This window comes from Orcinus orca, chromosome 10 (assembly GCF_937001465.1).
Source record: "Orcinus orca chromosome 10, mOrcOrc1.1, whole genome shotgun sequence".
In the NCBI taxonomy this organism is placed as follows: domain Eukaryota; kingdom Metazoa; phylum Chordata; class Mammalia; order Artiodactyla; family Delphinidae; genus Orcinus; species Orcinus orca.
In genome coordinates, this window is record NC_064568.1 from 8,918,730 (window position 1) to 8,940,037 (window position 21,308).

The 21,308-nt window shown below is 43.0% G+C and overlaps 1 protein-coding gene across 2 annotated transcripts in view; it reads right to left on the reverse strand.

The window, feature by feature from the left end:
* Nucleotides 1-320: 320 nt before the first annotated feature.
* GRM7 (glutamate metabotropic receptor 7) overlaps nucleotides 321-21,308 on the reverse strand; it is an 853,253-nt gene continuing 832,265 nt past the window's right edge. For both annotated transcript variants that reach the window (XM_049693592.1, XM_049693593.1), the window contains one exon: nucleotides 321-1,499. Coding sequence is in view for 1 of the 2 variants with exons in the window: in XM_049693593.1 (XP_049549550.1) it covers nucleotides 1,450-1,499 (50 nt within the window). In the remaining variant the exon portion in view is untranslated. The remainder of the gene's footprint in view (nucleotides 1,500-21,308) is intronic.

Here is a 21,308-nt window from a genome sequence, read left to right on the forward strand (position 1 = left end):
TTTATTGACGCTAGTGTTTCTTCTTCCCTCCAGCACTTTCGCTATCTTGGTTAGGTAATTTTCTGAGAAAATGTCTGAGGTTCTCACGTATCAACTTCAGTTACAAAGAAACAAAATGCATGGGCTTAGTGACAGCTTTTCTGTGAGAGGATTTAGCACCTCTGGGTGAATACATGCATATCAGCTCCAGCTTCACTGTGGGCTACAACTTGTTGTTCTAACACATTTGGCTGTCTGCATTCCTCCCTAACTTAAAATCTGTATGAAATCAACTGTCACTAAAAAGGGATTAAACAACTAAAAATATTTATTGCGGGAAATAAAAAAGTTAACCAAAGTATTTTATTGATACATTCTTAGACAATATCACAGAATTGAAAGAAAATGGAAAGGGGTATTGTTCAGCGAGGGTGTTTTTCCACTAAATTGGCACATGAGCAGCAGAATTAACGAAAGTACTTATTACAAACAGTAGAAAACACACATGCTTTTTGTTTTTAAAGTCCTTATCACACTGGTCAGTCATAGGGGGGCATGAACCAAACCTCAAGACGTGAAAAATCCGTATTCTTTTCTTCAGATAGCTTAGTCATTATTAAAATTATTGCAAAACACCCATATCCTAACTAAAATAACAAAAGAGAACACAAATACAAATATTGAACATAAGTGATTAACGCGTACTGTAAAATACATTACTGGCATGCATTCCAAAGATCAAGACCTCTCTTCCGTTCGGCCAATACCTTTCTTCCGTGTGCCCTATCTTATACCAAAGATAGGTGGGGTGTACCTTCCCAGCACAGTTTTTGGTCTTTAAATATCTTTTTTGTCTTAAAAAAAATAACGTGATTTGCAGCGGTACTATCATCATAATTATACAGTCATGTACATACATTTTTCATTTTCGTCTGCTGAGAGCTTTTTAAAATTTTAATTGTTTTAAGGTTTTCCCAAATATCCCACCATCTGAGAGGATAGGGTTCTATGGAAAGAGGGCGTTCGAAAACAAACAGTGAACTGAGGTACAACATTGGATGGCAAAGTGCAAAAGTCCTCACAAACTGTACAGAAAATTTCAAAACCTTGCAGCCTGGAAGTACAGACATAGAAAGACAGTTCAGCCCCAAAACAGTCACTAAGGCTCTCAAAGGTTCACCCTAAAGAGCCTAGGCGGGACTTGAGTCTCAACGCTCCCTTTGGTAGGGAAGGTCCAGAATTGCAGCCGAGTTGGCAGTGCTCTTGCCAGTGACTTATTAAGCCAAGATAAAGTAAGAATATTTCATAAAGCAGCTGTGTAGGACACTTGGATCCTCTATCATTGGTCTCCCAGCTGGGGATGCTCCTCCGGTGATGGGCAGCAGGCAGGACCAGAAGAGTCCTATGCCAGGTTGGGTGACAAAATAACTGAGGGTCTTCCTCCTCCAGGGTTCCATGGAATGGAAAAGGTTAGATAACCAGGTTATTATAACTGACATACTTCTTTTTTGCAGCAGGGCCTGAAAGAAAAATGTGAAAGAGTCAGTCATGACAATGACTCTATCTGCAAAGGTAGAAGCAGAATTAGATCTATGATGACTTGGGTGCCGGGGCAAGATGGGACAATGCAAATCGTGCTGGATTTCTTTGACTGCTTGTAGGATTTTGGCCACTAAAATCTGCTGTGCCCAGCAATTCTCAAACCATCTGGGTTCTCTATTCTGCAATATCTCCAACCTCCTTTTTTATGGTCCGTACCGTGAATACATTTATCAGTCCGTGTCATGCTTTCGAATTAGCTCAAAGGACCCACTCATGTTGCAGTAAATTTCCTTTTGTGATCTTCTCCCAGACCTTCTCATAATAAATGGCCTTTGCTTGGCAAAGGTCTGTCCTGGGTCACTGGGATTAATTGAGGTTGGCTACAGATTAGACCAACCAGAGTGCCTTCTCTGGTTCTCATTTACACAGTCAAATTACTATAGGTTGACTTTTATAGTGTTCTCATCAGTAAGTTGTAAATGGTAATTTGCAGAATTGTTTCCAGCAAGGTGTGAAGCTTACTTAAATCTGCCCAGAATTTCAACATGCACAGGCTACATTTGTTTTTCTTAAATGTACACTACTTTCTTTTTCTATTTGATATAGCGATTTCAGGACTCATCTTCATGCACTCCCTCACTCATTCATTCGTTTATTTTATTCAGGTATCTGTCAGCTGCCTACCATATGGCAGACAAGAGGCGAGGCACTGGTGAGCAGCTGATGAGTCAATCAGACCGTTTCCTGTCCTTGTGCTGGAAATAAAGACACCGAGATCCCAAGGTACATCCCTGCTTTATGTTTTAGTTCTCTATACCTGCTGTCATGAGACATGCTTTGTGGTTTTGCATTAGCTTCTGTTGGATACAAGATAACCATCGTGTAGCATTTATTGATGACTTTACTTACTGTTCTTAGGTTCTAAATTCTTTTGTTCACTTAACACAAACAAGTTGCAAGAATTCTTCCAGAACTCTTTTTTTTTGTTTAATTAATTAATTTATTTATTTGGTTTTGCTGGGTCTTAGTTGCGGCAGGCGGGTGGGATCTAGTTGCCTGACCAGGGATCGAACCTGGGCCCCCTGCATTGGGACCGCAGAGTCTTAACCATTGTGCCACCAGGGAAGTCCCCAGAACTCTTAAGTAGGGATTTCTGTGTGAATTTAGAGGCAGGGAGAAGCCACAGTAACATACTAGGAGAGGGTTTGTATCTGAACTTTGAGAAATGCAGCCAGTGTGTTACAGAAGTATATACAACAAGACTGATCTTAGGTTCTGGATTAAATATTGAGACTCTCCTTCTGACAAATTCTGGTTTGAAGATGTAGGCTCATTTCTCTAGTCAATCATGTTGCATTTGTTAACTAAAATTAGAATGACAAAATTATGTTATTGTATTATTATATCTTATATATATTATAATTATATGAAATTGAGGGTCTCCTGGAAAATCCGTCATGAGACTGGTCACTGTGCGTCCTCAGTTGATAAATGCATGGCTTCATCAATGCCTCGGTCTTCTAAGAAGGTTCTCATTGTTATCACAGCCTTCATTGTCGTCAATGAGATGCTTGATTTGAGGACGTGTAGGAAAACTTTCTAAAGATTTTTTTTTTTTTTACCCTGAAGTCTATTTACAGTGTTGCAGCTAGGGAACCCCAGCTTGACAGTTGCAAGAAATAGTCACAGCATGGCTTGTCAAATGCCAACATAGTAATTATCCTCAGGACAAAGGAAAGAAAAACAAACACAAAACCCAGAAGCTTATACTGACCTAAATATCGAAGACAACCTCTATTGCATGGTTAATTAAGATTATTTTCTATATAACCGTAACGGTCTAGTGAAAAAAGCCAAACGTATTTGAAATTCCTCAAACAGTTTACTTTAAAACACCAATTACTCAGGAAGAATCTTTGTGGAAAGAGTAAGAAACCTAGAAAATATTGTCCATGAATTGCAAATCTGAGCATTTGTTTGCATTAAACTATAATCAAGATGAGGTTATATTAAAAAAAGAAACTAGAAGTGATGATAATAATGGGAATTCACTTTTGCTTGGCACGGATTATCTTCTTGTGTTCTCTGGTAACCTTGAGATGAGAGCTGATGATGCTGCGTTTGGACTCACCTGACTCAGGGTCTGATTCAGCTCTAGCGCTTACTTGAGATATGATCTAGACCGGTCCCATGACACTGAACTTCTCTGAGCCTTTGTAAAATAAGTAGAATAATTGTCACCCTGTGGGTCGTTAATGGCACAAATGTATGAAATATCCTAGTTTCTCATCTGATAACATAATGCATAAATGTATTTTTAAATTACAAAGTTCTGTATAGATGATTAGCCCCAGTGCATGCTTTCTTTGCAGAACAGCTGAGAGACATAGCAGCAAAATGATAATGGAGTTGTGTAAATCCTAGAATGACAATTTCTTTCTTTTCCGTTTTTTTTTTTTCTAAGAGCAGAGAAAGGTTTACAGCAGGGCCAAGCAAGGAGAACGGGCGGCTCATGCTCAAAAATCCCAAACTCCTAGAATGACAATTTCTGTACTTTTCAGAGCACTGACCAACGTATTGGAATGTTTATTTTTAAACCATTGTAGCCTTATGAGTAAATAAAATAAGTGTCTGTGGTGTCTGATAACTCCCATTTATTTGAATAGCAATGTAGTTTATGGCCTAGGAAAGAAAATTGCTTAGCTCTAAATAGTCGTGCAGTGAAATACTCTCTAAGGAAGTAGGCTTTTTATTGTTAAATAGCTACAATTTTTTTCTCTTATAAAATTGTAAAAAATTGTAAGTTTCAAGGAACAATAGTAGTAAGGCATGGTCCCTATTGAATTTTAAAAATTATCTTTATCAGAAGTTCTCAAAGCAAGGGATCTTGAAGAGTTGATGTTTACAGTGAGGCAGTGCTGTGGACACTGGTTTCTGGAATGAATTACTAACACACCCTTGCTAGTTAAGAAAGGTCAGACATTCCAACTTATTCTTGGCATATTGTCAAAATCAAGCTCAATTAACTTCAGTGAATTAGTTGTTTTCTGTTTAATTTTCTCTGAGCCTTTTTGTCCCACAAAAATTTCTCAAAGTGTGTTCTGTGAAGTGCTTGTCACTCAGATTATAGAAAGTGAAGGATAAAAGACAAAAATGGAGAAGAACTTGAGTCTAATGGATATTGTAAGAAACACTGAATTATGGGAAACAGTGAATAAGTAAAATTAAATAGGGCTCTTTTCTGTACCCCATATTTAATTTCTTATTTTTTAAATAACAAGGAATTCTGTAGTTTAGTAACAAAGACTATGTGTTTTCCTGAGCTATTTTAAACATTTTATATGTGTGTGTAGATATGTACTTATCAAGTGTGTGTGTGCGAAGTGATTCAAACAGCTATAGAAGGTGAACATAATATATCACAGCCTCCAAAATAAGACGTTAACATATTGACATCTTTGCTCCACGTGCCCCTCCATCCACCCGTGGGAAATAAAGCAGAGTGGAAGCCAGCCGGGCACCCCCCAGACTTCCCCATCCCCACTGCCAGTCTTCTCCTGCCCCTCCCCCCCACCAAGGCTACCATTCTCCTATTGGTCTGGGTCCTTCCCAATGTGGTTTCATACCGCTATTGTCTTATTGCCCATAAACTGTAGATAGGCATTGCTTTGTGTTTTTTATTAAATATCGACAAAAGTTGTATCATTCTGCCCATAGTCACTCGCAAACTGTTTTTCATATAACTTTGTGGTTTTAAGATTTATTTATGTTGATTTGGTCATCGTAGTTACTGTAGAGTTTTCTTTTATCCACACGGAAAAGTTTCTCTAACTCTTTTCTTACTGATGGACTCTACTTTCTGTTTCCAGTAACAAACAGTGCTAGTGTCTGAAAAACAGCATCAGTTACAGAGTTAGGTAACAAAGCTATAGACCAGGAGAAACTATTTGCTGCATATTTAACTGACAAATGATTGGTACCCCAAATTTTTGAAATGTATAAAAGACAACTTAATTAAAAAAGGAAGGTATAAAAAGGTAATTTGTAGTGAAGAAGAAAAATGCTTAACCTCATCAATTTGAAAAATACAAATTAAAATCATAAGAAGATAGTATTTCATGCCCATATCCTTACAAAATAAAAACGTGTGCTGATGCCATGAACTGGTGAGGGTGTGAAGAAGTAGAAATTCTTAGGCCACACTGGTGGAAATGTAGATTAGTAAGATCACATGGGAGACATGTCTGGAAATATCTAGAAAGGTGAAGATAGTCATACCATGGACCCAGCAATTTCCTTAACTGGTTACCTTCTGCTCTTTTCTTGGGTTGTAGTTTCCCAAAGTCACTTTCTCCAGGGAGCCTTTCCTGACCCCCTGAATTCAAGCCAGGTGTCCCTGCTCCTCTTTCGTGGCCTTTCTGTTTTTCCTTTGTCGTCCTTAACACAACCAGGGTGCATCACTTTTTCTCATGTTTACAACACTAGCTCTCCCAGGACCTTTTCTTCCAACTGCCTAGGGAGTGTGTAATATATAGTCATTGCTCAGTATTTATTACTATATGTAATAATATATGTATTATTTAGTACGTGTTATCATAGAAGGGCCTCTGCTCTCTGAAGTTCTTGTCAGCTCTACGCGGATCCTATGGGGGAAACAGACCACAGAAAATACGTGGGAACATCATGCACTTGGCCATCATTATTTTCCCTCGGGTCCCTGTGGTGCTATTCTGTACAAAGCTAACCATTGTTATAGCTCCTCAGATTTCATTTGTAAGTTAAACCACAGCACTCTTTTTTCCCACTTTAGCATCCAAGGAGGGCCACCATAGCCCAGCTAAAATTGAGAAATCAATTTTCAATTCTGCCATGAAAGGAGTCAATGAACATTTGTGTTTCTTTAAAAAACCTAATTGGTGCTTTAAGATGTAGAACGTCAAGCACAGGTTTACACGGTTCTTAAAATATGCATTTAAGGCAAATATATAAAGTCTCTGTTTTGAAACATCTTTCAGCTTAGCCAAGCTAATATCTGGGTAATTTGATTGAGGCTGTATACGTTTTGCCTTGGAAAATAAAGATGCACTGGATTACTGCATCACAGATCTCTGCTTTTTCTCATTATGCCCTTTGCCTGGGCATTGAAACACGTTTGCGTATTTGCGGTTTCAGTATATTATGGATCCCAGCATTCTGCAGTGCAATGATGCATCCAATATTGAAGCTGTGCATCAAAGCCCTTCTTAAGGATAACGTTATAAATAAGGCGATAGTGATAAAATAGTAGCAGGACGGTACTTAGTGATCACAGATGAAAAGCTGGAGCTGAAATCCCGGCCTCACTCTTTTTGGGGCAGGAGATTCACAGTCCGTCATCCTTCATTCATTTCATCACCTGTTACCAAGAGTTCACAGTGTGCTAGTGGTTTGGCTGAAAATCGGAGGCACAAACCTAGGGAAAAATAGTCTGTATCCTGGAACATTTCCCGGTTCAGTGCAATTCAACCCATATTTATTGAGCACCTTCTATGTGTCAGACACTGTTATAGGCGGGGCGATATAGCTGTGTTACACTGTGGTGCAGTTCCTCCTTTTATGGCGCTTATATTCTACTAGAGGAAGGCAGATCGTTAAAAAAAAAAAAAAAGAAAAAGTAGATAGAGCCACTTCTTATTAGTCACAGTTACTGTATTCTATGAAGTTGCTGTAAACACTGAATTAGTGAATACTAAACCATTGCTCCTAGGGTAGGTATAGGGCCAGGTTCCTGTGAGCCTCAGGTCACAACATTTTTTGTCAACCAATCAATACATAACCTTGTGGTATGTTTGTTTCACATCTCGTGTTGATTCATTACTATTGAACTCATGGTCAGTAGGGCTACAACCCACGCCTGAACAGAGCTTATCTAACGTGTGTCCTTTTCTCTGTAAGGCACATCGCACCCACCCTGCACTTAAGGAACACTAGACAGCACTGCAGCACTCTGCCCGGTGTACAATCACCCAAAGAAGTACAGAAATGTGAAATACAGCTATTAACTAGACTGCAGAAACACACTTCTTTTTGCACATGAGAGCTGAAACCCTTGTCAGCCTGAGCTTAGAACATGTACGTCCAGTGACAAATGTGCTCTACCTATGTCCACAAACAATTGCTAGAAAACACCACGGTGTAGGTTTTGGTGCTACAAATCAGGCTTAGTGGGTAGGTGAGTTCGCAAATTGGGAACCCCTGAACAATGAGGATCAACACAGTGATGATGTCAGACGATCTCAGACACCTGGGGAAAGGCTGCCAAAGGGGATAGCGAGGAATCGGGCAAAGGTCGCTGACCTCAAAAAGGTGGCAGTTGAGGTTCAAAGGGGGATGTCATTGGAGCAGAGTTTGGAAGGAGATGAGCGAGGAGCTGTGCAGATACTTGGATCACAGAGTGATGGCAGGTGCAAAGCCCTGAGGCTAGGCTGGCAGCTGAAAGGCCCGGATGCTGGAACAAAGACAGTGAGCAGAATGGTGCGTGGAGGATAATAACAGCCCTGGCAGGAGGTGGTATCACTAACGCGCGCGCAGAGGAAGGGTGGAAAATCGTGCCTGAGGCCCTCGGGAGAGGTTTCAAAGTAGAGGGAATATGGAATCGTGCTTGAGCAGTGAATTGGAGACACTTCCCTGCCTGGGGACATGGGGGTCAGGGCACAGGTGTTGAACATTCCACCTGGAGGGTACCACGTTAGCTTTTTCTGTGAAGAAGCTGAGGGTTTAGGGAGAATAGCAAAAAGTTTGAAGAGTTCGGCCTGTACAGGGCTCATGCAGAGAAGAAAGAATGCTGGAAGAGGTGGCAAGGGTATTTTATGCTGCACGTAAGGTTCTGGATATGAGGATGAACTGTGAGAATTCAGTGCCAATATTTGAAAGAAGGAGAGAGGGTTCCAACAGTAGCCTGAAGGATGGATTGGAAATGGGGTAGAGGTAGAGGATGGGAAGTGCAGGAAGGGAGATCATCTTGGAGGTGATGGAGTGATTAGGATTGTGTTTGTGTTAGGTGGAATTCCAGGACAGTACTACAGTGGGGTTCTTGATGAGGAAGCACCTCGTGGGGCCACGTTTGCCCTCACCACCACCATGCTGTCTTGGGGATGAGAACATGAACAAGAGCCTCCTTGGCCGTTGTCATGGAGAAGCATCCTGGAGGCCTGAGCTATATTGTTTTTTTGTTTGGTGTTTAATTTGGGAGGGACTGTGTGTGACACGGCAGTCAAGTTCTGTTGAGCTCAGCTCAACGGACTCTTGTTTTGTGGCCGCAGATCATAGAGGACCAGTGGGCTCAAAGGAGAGGAAACCAGAGAAGACTCCTGACCTAGGCAGAGAAAAGAGATGGAGGAAACCTGAACGTTCCTTCCTTTCTTGGAATCCAGATGAGTTTAACTTTGTGGGCAAAAGGCAGGGCTTGAGGACTGAAGCTCTGTCCCGAAATAAAGATGGCTGGAGTATCGCAAGGACTGTATATTTGCGGATCCTGGCTTTGGAAGATGGAAGGATTAGATTTTACGACAGGTAATAGAAATTAGGCGAAGCTTCACTTCACAACAAATATACAGCAGATGTGTACTAAGTGTTAAACACTAGTTGCTGGGGATACAGAGGGAATAAGACATTCCCCTGTCCTCAAGGAGCTCTCGGTCTAATAGGCCAGATTCCCAAAACTACGTACGTACACATACATATGTAACAAAATGAATGAGGGATGCTAAGTCTTTGGTTTGAAATTAGTTGAAACTAATGACAGGGAGCCTACTCATGTGTCTGTCTGACAGTCCTTAAAGCTTCTCCCTTTGGCTTTATGCTTTCTGCCAGGATTTTTCTCCTTCCTTCTGAGATAAATGCAGTGTTGAGGACCCTGGTATTCCTGCCCCGATCTGTTTCCTGGAGCGTGAAAGTTCTCTGATCTTCACGGCTATAGGGCAGTTCTTCTCGTCACCCAGTCAAAGGCAACGGGAGAGTTGTTTATCATAGAGAACGGTCAGGAGTAATCACAACTATTAGTTGAAGGAAGAGAAAAGACAGTTTGTATTCAGATAAAAGATGGATGGAACAGACCCCTAGCCATTCCATGCCTGAGTAGAGACAGGGGCTTCTACTGAAGAAACTGAAGGAGAGCCCCAGAAACTGCTCGTGGCTGGGGTCTAATGTTAGCAAGCCTGCGTCGCTCACTCTGGGCTCCCGTTACCGATCACAACCGCACAACCTGTGCTTGACTATACTCCTTCCATATTTTTCACCTTCATTGTTCTCTACAGCAGTGCTTTCTCTCCTCCTCTTTTCTTATACACAGGGCAAATCTGTTACTGTATTTTGTGTAGGGTGGATTGAGATTGTCATTGAAGGTTAACCCCTTCAATGCCAGTCTCAATATTAGGTTCAAGATGTTTAAGATTATTTAACAATCCCTAGGGAGATCTATCAAATTCCTTTTTTTTTTTTTTTTTTTTGCGTTACGCGGGCCTCTCACTGCTGTGGCCTCTCCTGTTGCGGAGCACAGGCTCCAGATAGCAAATTCCTAACTTTAAATTGACGGTTTACAGTCTTTCCTTCAATGTGTTCTGTTTGCCCTGAGGCTGTGTAATGGACCTGTCCACAGTGCCTGTTCCTCTTTGAACTCTTGGTCAGATGACTTGGGATATAACTCGACGGATTCTAATAGGAGACTGGAATTCCCATTACTGGAGTTCAGCAGGGGTTTGTGGAAGTGCGCACTTACCTGGATTCAAGGCACTGGGTCTGGAGAGATTTGATGGGGAAGTTCAGGGTTGCCATGTATAGGGAGGGATAAAGAGACTGAAGCTAGGAGACTGGGGACTGAGTGATGAGTGCTATTAGAGGATTACATTGAACTTGCTTAGACGTGATAATGAGATAACGGTAAAGTTGGAGCATGTCTGCCTTCTGTGATGAACTGAAACATTTTGGAGTGATGTCTTATGGTATCTGACGTAACTGACTTTCAAATGGCTCAAGTCAAAAACACACAGATATATATGAATCCAATATAGTAAAATATTAACAGCGAGTATCTCAGTGGTGGATTATACCACTACTCTTTCTGCTTTTCTGAATGTTTGAAAAGTTTCACGTCCAAAGTGAAATGTATGCTTCACAACTTTGCTGTGAAGTTGCCCTACCTTTATCTCATAATGTCTGCCACCAAGAAGTAATACTCTGCAGGCAGTCATGTATCTCGGAGAAGAGATAAAAAGGAGTTGCAGTACTTTGTGTGGCCTGGTGTAGAACTCTGACGATCCAAATTCAAGAGTGATCATCAAAATACCCACCAGAGTAAAAGGCAGAGGAGTGGGAAGATATAAGGACACAAGAGATACAAGGATAACCACTCGTCAGCTGTATGACCTTGGGCAAGATACTTTATCTCTCTGTGCCTCAGTTTCCTCATCTAGAAAATGGACATAATAATAGCATCAATCTCTAGGGTCCTTAGGAAGATTAAATGAGTTAATATATGTAAGACACTTAGAATGGGGCTGGGTATACTTTTACTCAATGTATGTAGCTATGATTAGTCTTCCCTCTGGATGCATTTAGAGAATCTCTCTCACACTCATAACACTGACTCGTTGTGTGTGCATATGCTTTTCCCTTGGAAGAAAGAGTTCCTTCCAAAGCAGAAGGTCAGGCTGCCTGTACAGGGAAACTAAATTAGTTGTTTGATTTTTGGTTGCTGTTAGGGTGTCAGCAATGATCCTTGAGGAGGTTTAAGGAGTTGTCAGAGCACCTAGCGCATTTCATCTGTTCACTGGAGAAGGAATCCGTCAAGTCATTGTCAACATGTTTCCGCTTCCATCCGGTTGCACTGCCATCATTAGCTAGCATTTCAACTCTGCAGAAGCGTGATACTGAAATCTTGCACTTTGACAGGCTGTATCGGTCAGCTGGAGGCAAAGGGGGAAGCTGGAGCTTGGCGTTTTCTATTACGGCAAAAATGGCAGTTCCTTACTGTACTGACAGACTTGTGTACATAATCAGTGGCTGCCGCCACTCCTGCGTACGATCCACGTCCTCTGCGTGCAGTATCGGAACTGGTAACCGTTGATTCTAGGGATGCTTATTGTAGCGCCGTTAGGTTATTTGTAAAATCAATTGCTGGAGATTATAAATGGGTATCTATTTATATATTGCTTTTATCCATTTTGATTTAATAAATTCGATCTCTGCCGACGAGTGCCCGCAGAATGTCAGTTGGATTAGCCGAAGCGGGTCATCCTCTGTTTAGTCACTGCTCAATTTTGCAGTTAGGGACTGAGCTGTGTCTGCATTGATAAAGCAAAGTGAAGACTGGCCCAAGAATCAAGCTGATTCTATCACCAAGACGAAGACTGACGCTATCCATGGGCGTCTATGACACCTGAATGTATATGAACGTTGGGTCCATATTACCCAGGTTGGTTATCTAACAGACTTAGCAGTTATCACTCAAAATTCCATATTTTCCAGGAAGCTTTTATGTACACAGCACACCAAATGACCTGTTACATCTCAAAGGGTGGTCTAACTTATACAATTTGATTTAAAACTGAGTAGGGTGAATCCTTGCGGAAACAATCAACATTGCTGAGTGGATGGGACACTAAAATTTTTTTCTCTTGAGAGTTTTTCTTTCCAAGATGTTAAGAAATATGTCTCCTGGACGAGGCATCAATGAGTCCATACTTGTGCTCTGAATGTAGTAGCGTCTGTTGAACACTTAGAATGTGCTAGACACTCCCCTAAGCCCTTAATAGTCACAAACCCTTTGATCCTTCCAGCCAGCCCTGTGAGGCAGGTACCAATATTATCCCAACTTTACTAAAAGACATCGAGACTTAGGGAGACGAAGGAACACATCCACTGTCATATCAGATATTCCCACCGCTTTTTGTGGGGTTTTTTATCCCCACCTTTTTCGAACTTTGGTTTTTGATAGAGCGAGAGAGGGCTAGGAGAGGTGGGCTGACGTCACGGGCCATAGATACTTCTCACTCAACAAGGACTTACCGCGTGTCTGCTCTATACCAGGCGGGGCTGGACAGTAAGTTCCAAGGAAAGCCTGTCTGTGGCTCACGGCTTCTCGAGCTTCGGCACCCATCACCCCTTGATTTCTTGCCTGAAACTCCAGGCCCCCGTCCCCACGAATGTTCAGCTTGTTGTAGGAGGCGGTGAATCCTGTAGGAGGTCTCAGTGACTGAATAGGGAGCCTGGATACTTCGATTCCAGGAGCCTGCGGCGTTCGCCTGTCGGCAGTGACGGGCCCTGACAGCAAAGCCTGTCACGGAACGTTCCGTTGCTCAGCATCGCCTTCCTTCTCACCAAGGGAGCCAGTGCAGGACAGATATTTTGAAAAAGAAATGCGGTGTCCGTTTAGGCTCAGAGGGAGGTTTTGAAATAGGTGTTGTGATCACGGGTCACCCTTTAAATCCCCAGCCACAGGGCTGAGGAAGAAAGTTGAAGATGACCCAGCCTTTGCCTACCCCCCGGAGATGAAGAAGATGGCATTGCCTGAGTGGTGACGCCACGCAGTGGTGTGGGAGGTCACGTGAAGCTGGGGTTCACGAGGTGACTCTCAGGTCCTCAGACTTCCGGGATAGAAGTCCCAACTTTGCTCTATAAACTGTGAAAGGTCTCTGCGCCTCAGATTTTGTGCCTTTAAATCGTGTACAGTATCAGGATGGTGATAGTCATGATGTTGGGAGGATCAAAGGTAATGTGCTTATTAGCATACAGTGCGGGACGCTTACGGAGATGCTCTTTTCGCCACCACCAGCACCTCCCTCTCCTTCACGGTTCCTCCATCATAATTGTCACCATTGCAAGCTAGTCGTCTATACAAGATAAGGGAGTTCAGGAAAATGGTCATATCTAAACGCAGCTGGTGTCCCGCATCTCATAGGATCAACTCCTTTCAGAGGATGTCACGTAAACACGAAATCGCTGAGACACTTGGAATTGCCGGTTTCGCTGTTAGGTACTAGAGAGTTTTAAGGTCCGAACACAGTCTCCATTGAAAACCCTTAGGCTCTTGGGGAGGAGCCTTCCAAGTCTATGCTACGTGTGTAAGGAGACTATTTTTTACAAAGAAAACACAGGAGCACAGTTAGAAGGTAAATTTTTACATCACTTCAGAAGATAAGAGTGCATCCCTAGATGATAGGGTTTGGCTAAAGAAATATTTTAGTTTCTGGGAAATTCCATTGTTTTTGGTGACAGCAACACGGCAAATTCTTAAAATCTAGGTTGTTGCATTGCTAAGGAGAATAGAACCCTTTTTTCTTTCTGACAAGTATTTCCAAACAGTTAACTGTTCTCTGAGATAGTGACTGTTCCCTGGGAGATGTCACCTCAAACTGTCATAATAGTCACACCATTCACGCCACCATGACTACCTGTCTCATTGGAGTAAAACAGCAATTGGTCAATAAATATTTACCAAGTCCCTAACATGAGCCGTCTTCCGTTGCAGGTTCTAGGGCTGTGATGGGCGCACAAACACATAAGGCATCACCCTAGCCTTAGAAGAACTTCTACACTGGTAGAAACCCTAAACTACTTAGGCGCATGCCAAGGTTGCCAACTTTAGCAAAATTGTCACCAAAGACCCCACCACTCTAAAGGCAATCACTTGCCATTAATCAGTCCTCCATGACTTTCTGTTTATGATGTTGTTTCTGGAACAGATGTAGACACCAGCCTGTCAGACAGGAAGTCCAGACTCTTGGCTTGGTCCATGGTCCTTGCTCACGTCGCCACCCCAGGTCTTTTGTGTGGGTGAGTCCTGGCTTTTTTCATTTCTGTTTTCATTTGCAGCGCCACTCTTGGTATGCTATTGGTGTACTGTCTCCGTTGTCAGCTCCCCAGTGTCTAAGTGAATCAGTTTTCTCCTTTTGTTGGCTGCCTTCCAGTAATGCCATGTTGTCACGTCTGAGGTCTCTTAGAGGCTTAGGACAACTCTTTCCTACTCTTTTCAGTGTTGCCTTGTTCCAAGGCCGCCTCCTCTGTTACCTCCCACACCCGTAATGATGATCAGTCAGCTGGCTGTTGAGGTTCTTTTGTCGATTGTGAGGAAGCTGGACGGAAGGGGCAAATATGGGATGAAGCCGAGCCGTTAGACCTCGGAAAGGGGATAATTTGAAATAGTTACTTAAAGATAACTTGCTTAATAAGGGTAATGGTTAATATTTGTAGAGTGCTTGCCGTGCCCAGACATGGAGCCAAGCATTATAGACAGAGCATCTCATCAGTGGTCTGAGAAGATGCCTTCATTCTCCCCATTTTGCAGATGGGGAAAGAGAGGTTAAGTGTGACTACCAAGACCACAGAGCGAGATGAGCCAGGCCATTTGGCTCCAGAGTCCACGTCCGAACCACTGTGAACCCCTTCTTTTAATAGGCTGTGCGCTTGCTCATCTACTTCTAGAGATTTCTAGAAAATGGAAGTACTACAAAGCAAGAGAGGGGAGAAAATGAGTGAGCAGGGTTTAATGACCTATAAGGTCCTTCCTGCTGGCCTGCTCTAGCATCCCTCTGGTGCCCCAGTAAGTGAGAACTGAGAAGATGTAGTAGTGGGTTTTGAAAAGTGGAGAGCAGAGTTCTGTTCATAGTGGGTAGCATTTGCTCTCCTGAACACCCTTCTCCTTTCTCCCTGCCTCTGCAAAAGCTCACACCTGGAAATAGAATCTCATTTCTGTCCAGCACTGAGGCCTCTCCCTTCCAGCTGCTGATGAGCCATTACACCTGGCGAGCTACAGGTTGCCAACAGATGTCCAGAAACGAGTATGTATCAGTTCTCAATGGGACAAGAATTTGCAATATCTTGGGCCCTTGTATTTGAATCCAGGTTTCCGTTTAGCTTGCCATAACTTCTGCATTTGGACAGTCTATCCATTGCTTCTCTAAAGACCAATTCAGGTAGGTGATGGATTGAAACATCTGTGATAGGAGAATCCTTTGGCCGAATGGCTGACTCTTTTCGGTGTCTCAGGGGAAATAAATACACCAGCAGTTTCCAGACCTTCTATCACTGTCTGTAGAATTCTCCAATCAACCTGATTTTACCTTTCCAAATCTGCAGTCAGCAGGAGGGTTCTGCTTTGCCTCTATCTACTGGCAAAGACATTAGTCTGATTTCAACTTATTTTTTTAAGATCAAAGTTTTGGAAGTATTTTCTATACAATTTTTTTGATGATTTCAAAATGAAAACTCAAATTGGCCCACCCATATTGTTCGTCCATTTTTAGATGGGGAAGAAGAAACGAGTCAGCAATCAGCATTTTGAAAAGAGGGAAGAAAAAGAACGATCCATTTTCAAGAAATTAAGAGAATTCCAGGAAGATATCCGATATTCTAAATTTCCACACTTGCAGTCTTTCTGTGGTTAGCACCAGCAGCCTGACAAATGAACCCAAGGCCATTTCAGAACTCCCATCTGAGCAAAAAAGATTAACTCATGCTCAGCACGCTTCACCAAATAAGCAGAGTGAGGTGATGTATTTTTGAAAATAAGAATTTCAGCGGTAAGGAATGAAAGAAAGAGAGTTTATCAGGTAACCCCAAGTCAACCAGAAAATTCAATATGCCTTGAGCACCCGATTCCCCTTGCTCACTACTTAATCAGAGTGTTACTGAATCAGTTTGAACTCACTCACTCACTCTTCACCCGGCTGTTTCGGTGTCCTGTAAATACAGCCCAAATATCAATTTCTGTAACAGAGCCTACCATAAAAATAAAATCATTCAACCCACGGGATTAGGGTGTCCAAATGAACTATATTATGTATTCAACTTGGACTGGGGCTATTAATTTCATTCCATTTTGGTGTCCTCGGTGGCAGTCTCTGAGCAAACTCAGGCAATGACAGCTCTGTCCATTTCCCTTTTACAAAAAACCCTACAGATGCTTTCTACTTCTTAATATATGCCCCAGGCTTTGAGATGTTGACATGTAAAGTACTAAATATTGGTATTACTTTCGTGGGAAATGGTGTTGGATAATGGTCGATTTCCAGACCCTCATTCATATTCTGAAAAGTATTATTTTCTCTGTGGGCAGAAGAAATGGAAATGAAGGCAATAAATGTGGCCCAGACCTTGGGTAGTTATGGAAAGAGTGTGGGGAATTGCTGGCCAAAGGAGTAGGTGTTTTAGAAGGGACCATAAAAAGGAGACAGCTTGTGTGCCGTTAGCGAGATGCGAATGGGTGGGGGTATGTCCATCCTGTGTGTCTCTCAATTAGGAAACCATTCCCATACAGCATGTTGGAAATCTCTCTATTGGCCAAAGTTCCAGAATTTGGAACCAGACTTTGGGTTTTTTCCGATACTCTGGCGCGCAGCACACAGGATGGATTCCTTGGAAGGGGAGGGTCTGGTGGTACAAAGGAAGGTACTAGTCAGGAATTCAGGGGAGAGGAATAATACTGCAGAGGGGAACCGGGCCTAGGGGAGGGCACTGAGTTCCTGCAGTTTCTTTGTAGGAGCAGGTAGAAATAGCAAAAGGAGGAAAGGACACACATGCGCGCACACACACACAGATAAAATGTAGTGGGAGGTGAAGAAAAATGGAGAAACGAATGATTTAAAAATTAAAAGAGGGCTGAATTTGTAATGTTTGAGTTATATCTTCTTTCTCTCCGTGTATGCAGCATGTCTCTGAGGGACATGGTAATAAATGAGACTCTGGAAGCTGACTGGGAGTCTGAATCCCTGCACTGCCACTTACTGTGTGACCTTGGGTAGGCTGGTTAACCCCTCTGTGCTTTAGTTTACTTAACTGTTCTCTGAATACCAATAGAAACTGTTCATTGAGGGGTTCTGAGGATTCAGTAACACTGACACTTAGGAATCATTTAATAAGCATTTGCTCTTGTTATTATGTCAGTCCCTGATAAACATTCACATGGCCTTCTGTCTCCTCTGTTGCTTTGCTTTGTCAGAGACACAGTTGGAGACAAGGTATAGAAATAAATTATTTCAATTTTAAGAGAAGTGCTACCCATTTAATAGGAATTGTGTGATGAATTCCTCTGTAAACTCATTTTGGAGGCATAAGGGGTTCCAACGTTTGGGTTTGCTTATTACTAAGGGACTGTATCTCTTGGTTCTGGACTGCTCTTTGCTTGTATTCCCAAGCTTCGGCATGTGTGGTGTTTGAGCCACAAGTTGAGCCACAATGTGGTGTTGGCTCTTCTGGCTTTGGCAGCGGAACAGCGGCTCTGGAGTTTCCTCCCCACAGAAGCTCTGAGGGTCCTGTGTTGTTAGAGCAACTTGAACGTTTATTGAGACTTAACAGGAAACAGTTTACGGAGCCCCGAGCTGGTGGGTTTGGCCTCTGTAAGTAGCCCTAGGATCCTCTCCATTCCATCTCAACGCCACCAACCTCCCAAGGAATTTTGGTACCATTTCTAGGCCTTGCCTAGACCCACAACCCAAGGGGTAGAGCTTCCAGAGGTTATTAGAAAGATCAGGCTCTGAGAGTGTGGCAGTTTTGATTTTTGTCTTCCCACAAGCCCAGAGGTGGGAGCCGAGGGCCATCTTCCTTCCTCTGTGGCTTCTCTTTACTCTTCCTCCACGTGGCCCAGCGAAAGCAGACCAGGGGCTGCTGCCGAGGGTGAACAGGGGAGCTAGTTCTTCGAAGAAGCACCTCGGTGTCTTGTGCTCTCCCCGCCTCCAGCTTTGACAAAAGGAATTTTCCATGTGCTGTGACCTCAGTTTGAACACAAGGGTTGATGATAAAGACCCAGCTAAGAGGAAGCAATCTGTAGCCCTCCTGTTCTGGTAAGGTCTACGCACAGATTGCCCTTAGGGACCTTGCAGGGAATCCAGCTGACGATCATGTCGCCTCCATCTTTGTCACCAGCCATCACCCCTTTTTCATTCAAAGATAAGGAGAATATTCTCCGTGCTCTGAAGGATTTTATTGTCTGTCTGTAATCTTTAATCATTCTTATTTATTCATGGTCAACTAAGTCATTATCCCTGCAGCGAAAATAGTATTTTCTTGTTACAGTCCCTTAAGTTGACTAGCATGCAGTGCTATCCCTGAGTACCCGTAATACGGACACTGAATGTGTGGTGTATCAGGCTCTGAGAACATTCAGGTGCCTCCTTGCAAATGGGTATTGACCATGTTTAATGTGCTGTAATCACTCAGCGGATATAGCCACTTCACTACTTTAGTGAATTACGTAATGGTTCTCCGTAAGACTCGTCCACCTAAGGAAGTATTTACCACCACACAGAGCACTTGGGTCACAAGTAACGCTTAGAGCTGAAGCAATTTATGTATATATTCAGAATTGCTTAGACACTTCCCAAAAGATTTCAAAGGAAGGGTAGGCGGTATTTTTCTAATTCCTTTAGGTAGAGATTCCTTGTCTACCTGTCCCCTCCCCCCCGCTGCCCCTAAACACAGTTTCTTTTAGCTTACAAGAAACTTTTTTTAAAGAAACGGCCTTCTTGTAAACGTCTTTTAAATTTGAAAACATTTTTTCTCAAAAAGATTATATAAATTAGTATGAAAAATACAGAAAGGAAACGGCAGGATTGACCACAAAACAAATGAATAAGAAGCAGAATCAGCGCTTAAAGCCACAGTAATTGATGGACAGTATGAATTCCAGTCAAGTTCTGGTCAATCCGCTAGCTACTGGGGTTTAAATACTGAACGTACATGTTCTACTGCTCCAGTCCTTAGGAAATTCAGAATACTCCAGTCGGGGAGGGAGGGGTTGGTACGTGATATCCATTTACTTAACGGTAAACCAGTTTTGGCGGAAACAAGTTCTGTTCCCAATAAAGTGGAACAAGGAACCAGCATATTGGAAATCATACTGTCTTTAACTTTTAGGTGATCTATGTTTGTTAGGGCCGTTTGTGTAAACTTGTACAATTGACAGTATCCGCTTAATCCGTGGAAAAAGTGTCCAGTCTCTACAGATTGGATGTGAAGCACTTTGACCCTTGAATATCCGGATCAAACTTGGCTCAGATATTGGTAGAGAGGGTTGCAAAATTCCCTGTTGGGCCATTCAGTGACAATGCCTTTAAAACCCACAGAAGCAGAAGGAGAGAGAAAGGGATCATTTCTCTCTGAAATGGAAAGGGATGTTTGTGGTCCTGGGAGAGCCTTGAACGCCCATGTTTCTGGCAAGGAGAAGCTTGGGTTCAGCCATTGCTTTGGCTGGGAGTAGAAGCCGCCCGCTGGGTGGCTGTTCATCTGCTATTGGCTTGGAACCAAGATCGATGTAGCATTTTTCCACCTGCAAGTCTTCATTGGTGGGAGCAAAGCCATGCGCCAACACCATCACCCCCACTGGACGATGTTAGCTGTGGCTTTGATGTGTCTCTTTGGACTTGGGAATAAATGGACTTAGTTACAGCCTTTCAGGATCCAACCAGTTCTTCAGCAGAGGAGTTTCTGCACAGAGGGAATGATGTGTTGGTGACCCCTGGCTGGTGCAACCAGACTCAGAGTAGATACACAAGTCAGCATGAGGCAGATTGGGAGAGCAGACTGGCGTCAGAGTGCCCTTTTCAAACTCTGATGTGCCTGTGAATCACCTGGAGATCTTGTTAGACTGTAGATTCTGACCCAGTTACTCTGGGACGGAGCCTAAGCTCAGGCGTTTCTAACAAGCCCCAGGCGATGCTGCTGTTGCCAACCCAGTGACCAGACCTTGACTCTAGCAAAGCATCAGAGACATTTCTGGAAATGTACATCCCTGTCGAGTTCTGTTTATCACACCTGACCTTGACGGTACACACAAGTAGAAGGAGAACTGACACTTTACACGTGACTGTGCAAATCATCAAAGTTGGTAGAACAGAAACGGACCCAGGTCGGATTTCGATCTTCTGTTTGAGATACCCAAATGGTTGCCGCAGTTCTCTATTCTTTGCTACAGAGGTCTAAAGAGAATCCGTGCAAGCCTCCCGTCCCCAAGTCTCCTTTGTATCGTAAAGTATTCAGAATAAGTCCAGGCTTTCTGGGTGGCACAGATTGGTGGAGGGTTTTGTTTTGCATCCCGGCTTCATTCACTAGATAACCTTGGCAGTACACGCTCATTAAAATGAGACGCAGAAACACAGAAATGCGTGCTTAGATGAGACTGGTTTCACCTGCCTTCCAACGCCGCATCACAAGACTGACAACAGAGGCTCCCTCTGCTTAGTGCCAGGGGGAAAGAAAGGAAATATCGGGCATGGTTTTCAGAAATGCCCTTCTTTGTGTCCAGATCAGCTTCTTGACCAAGTGCACTTCCCAGGACCTAGGCAATGGAGGGAGACGGCTCAAGAAAACCCACACCACGACCAAGGAAGCAGCGTCCGTGGCCCATGCTACCCACGCCGCCCAGGAACAAACCCCATTCTGATAGGTTTCTTTCTTTAACAGTTTGAATAATCATGATGCCCTTGTCATGCATTATTCTAGGAACTTTATTTGTCTCCAGTCCTGAAACTATTCTGTTCTCTGCAGCAGCTATGGCTTTTACATGGGAGAAAACAGCAGTTCAGATCAGGTAACTCGAGGCCACAGAGGAAATGAGAAGTGGAGATGGAATTCCCGTTTGTAAGCGCTCCAGAGTACTTGCTAAACACTTCGTGGCCACTTGGACTCCACAGGGGGGACGTGTTAATGGGTTGAATTGTATCCTCACAAAAAGATACATTAAGTCCTAACTCCCAGTACCTGTGAACTGACCTCACTGGAAATAGGGTCTTTGTGAGGGAGGATTGAAGAGAGAGAAT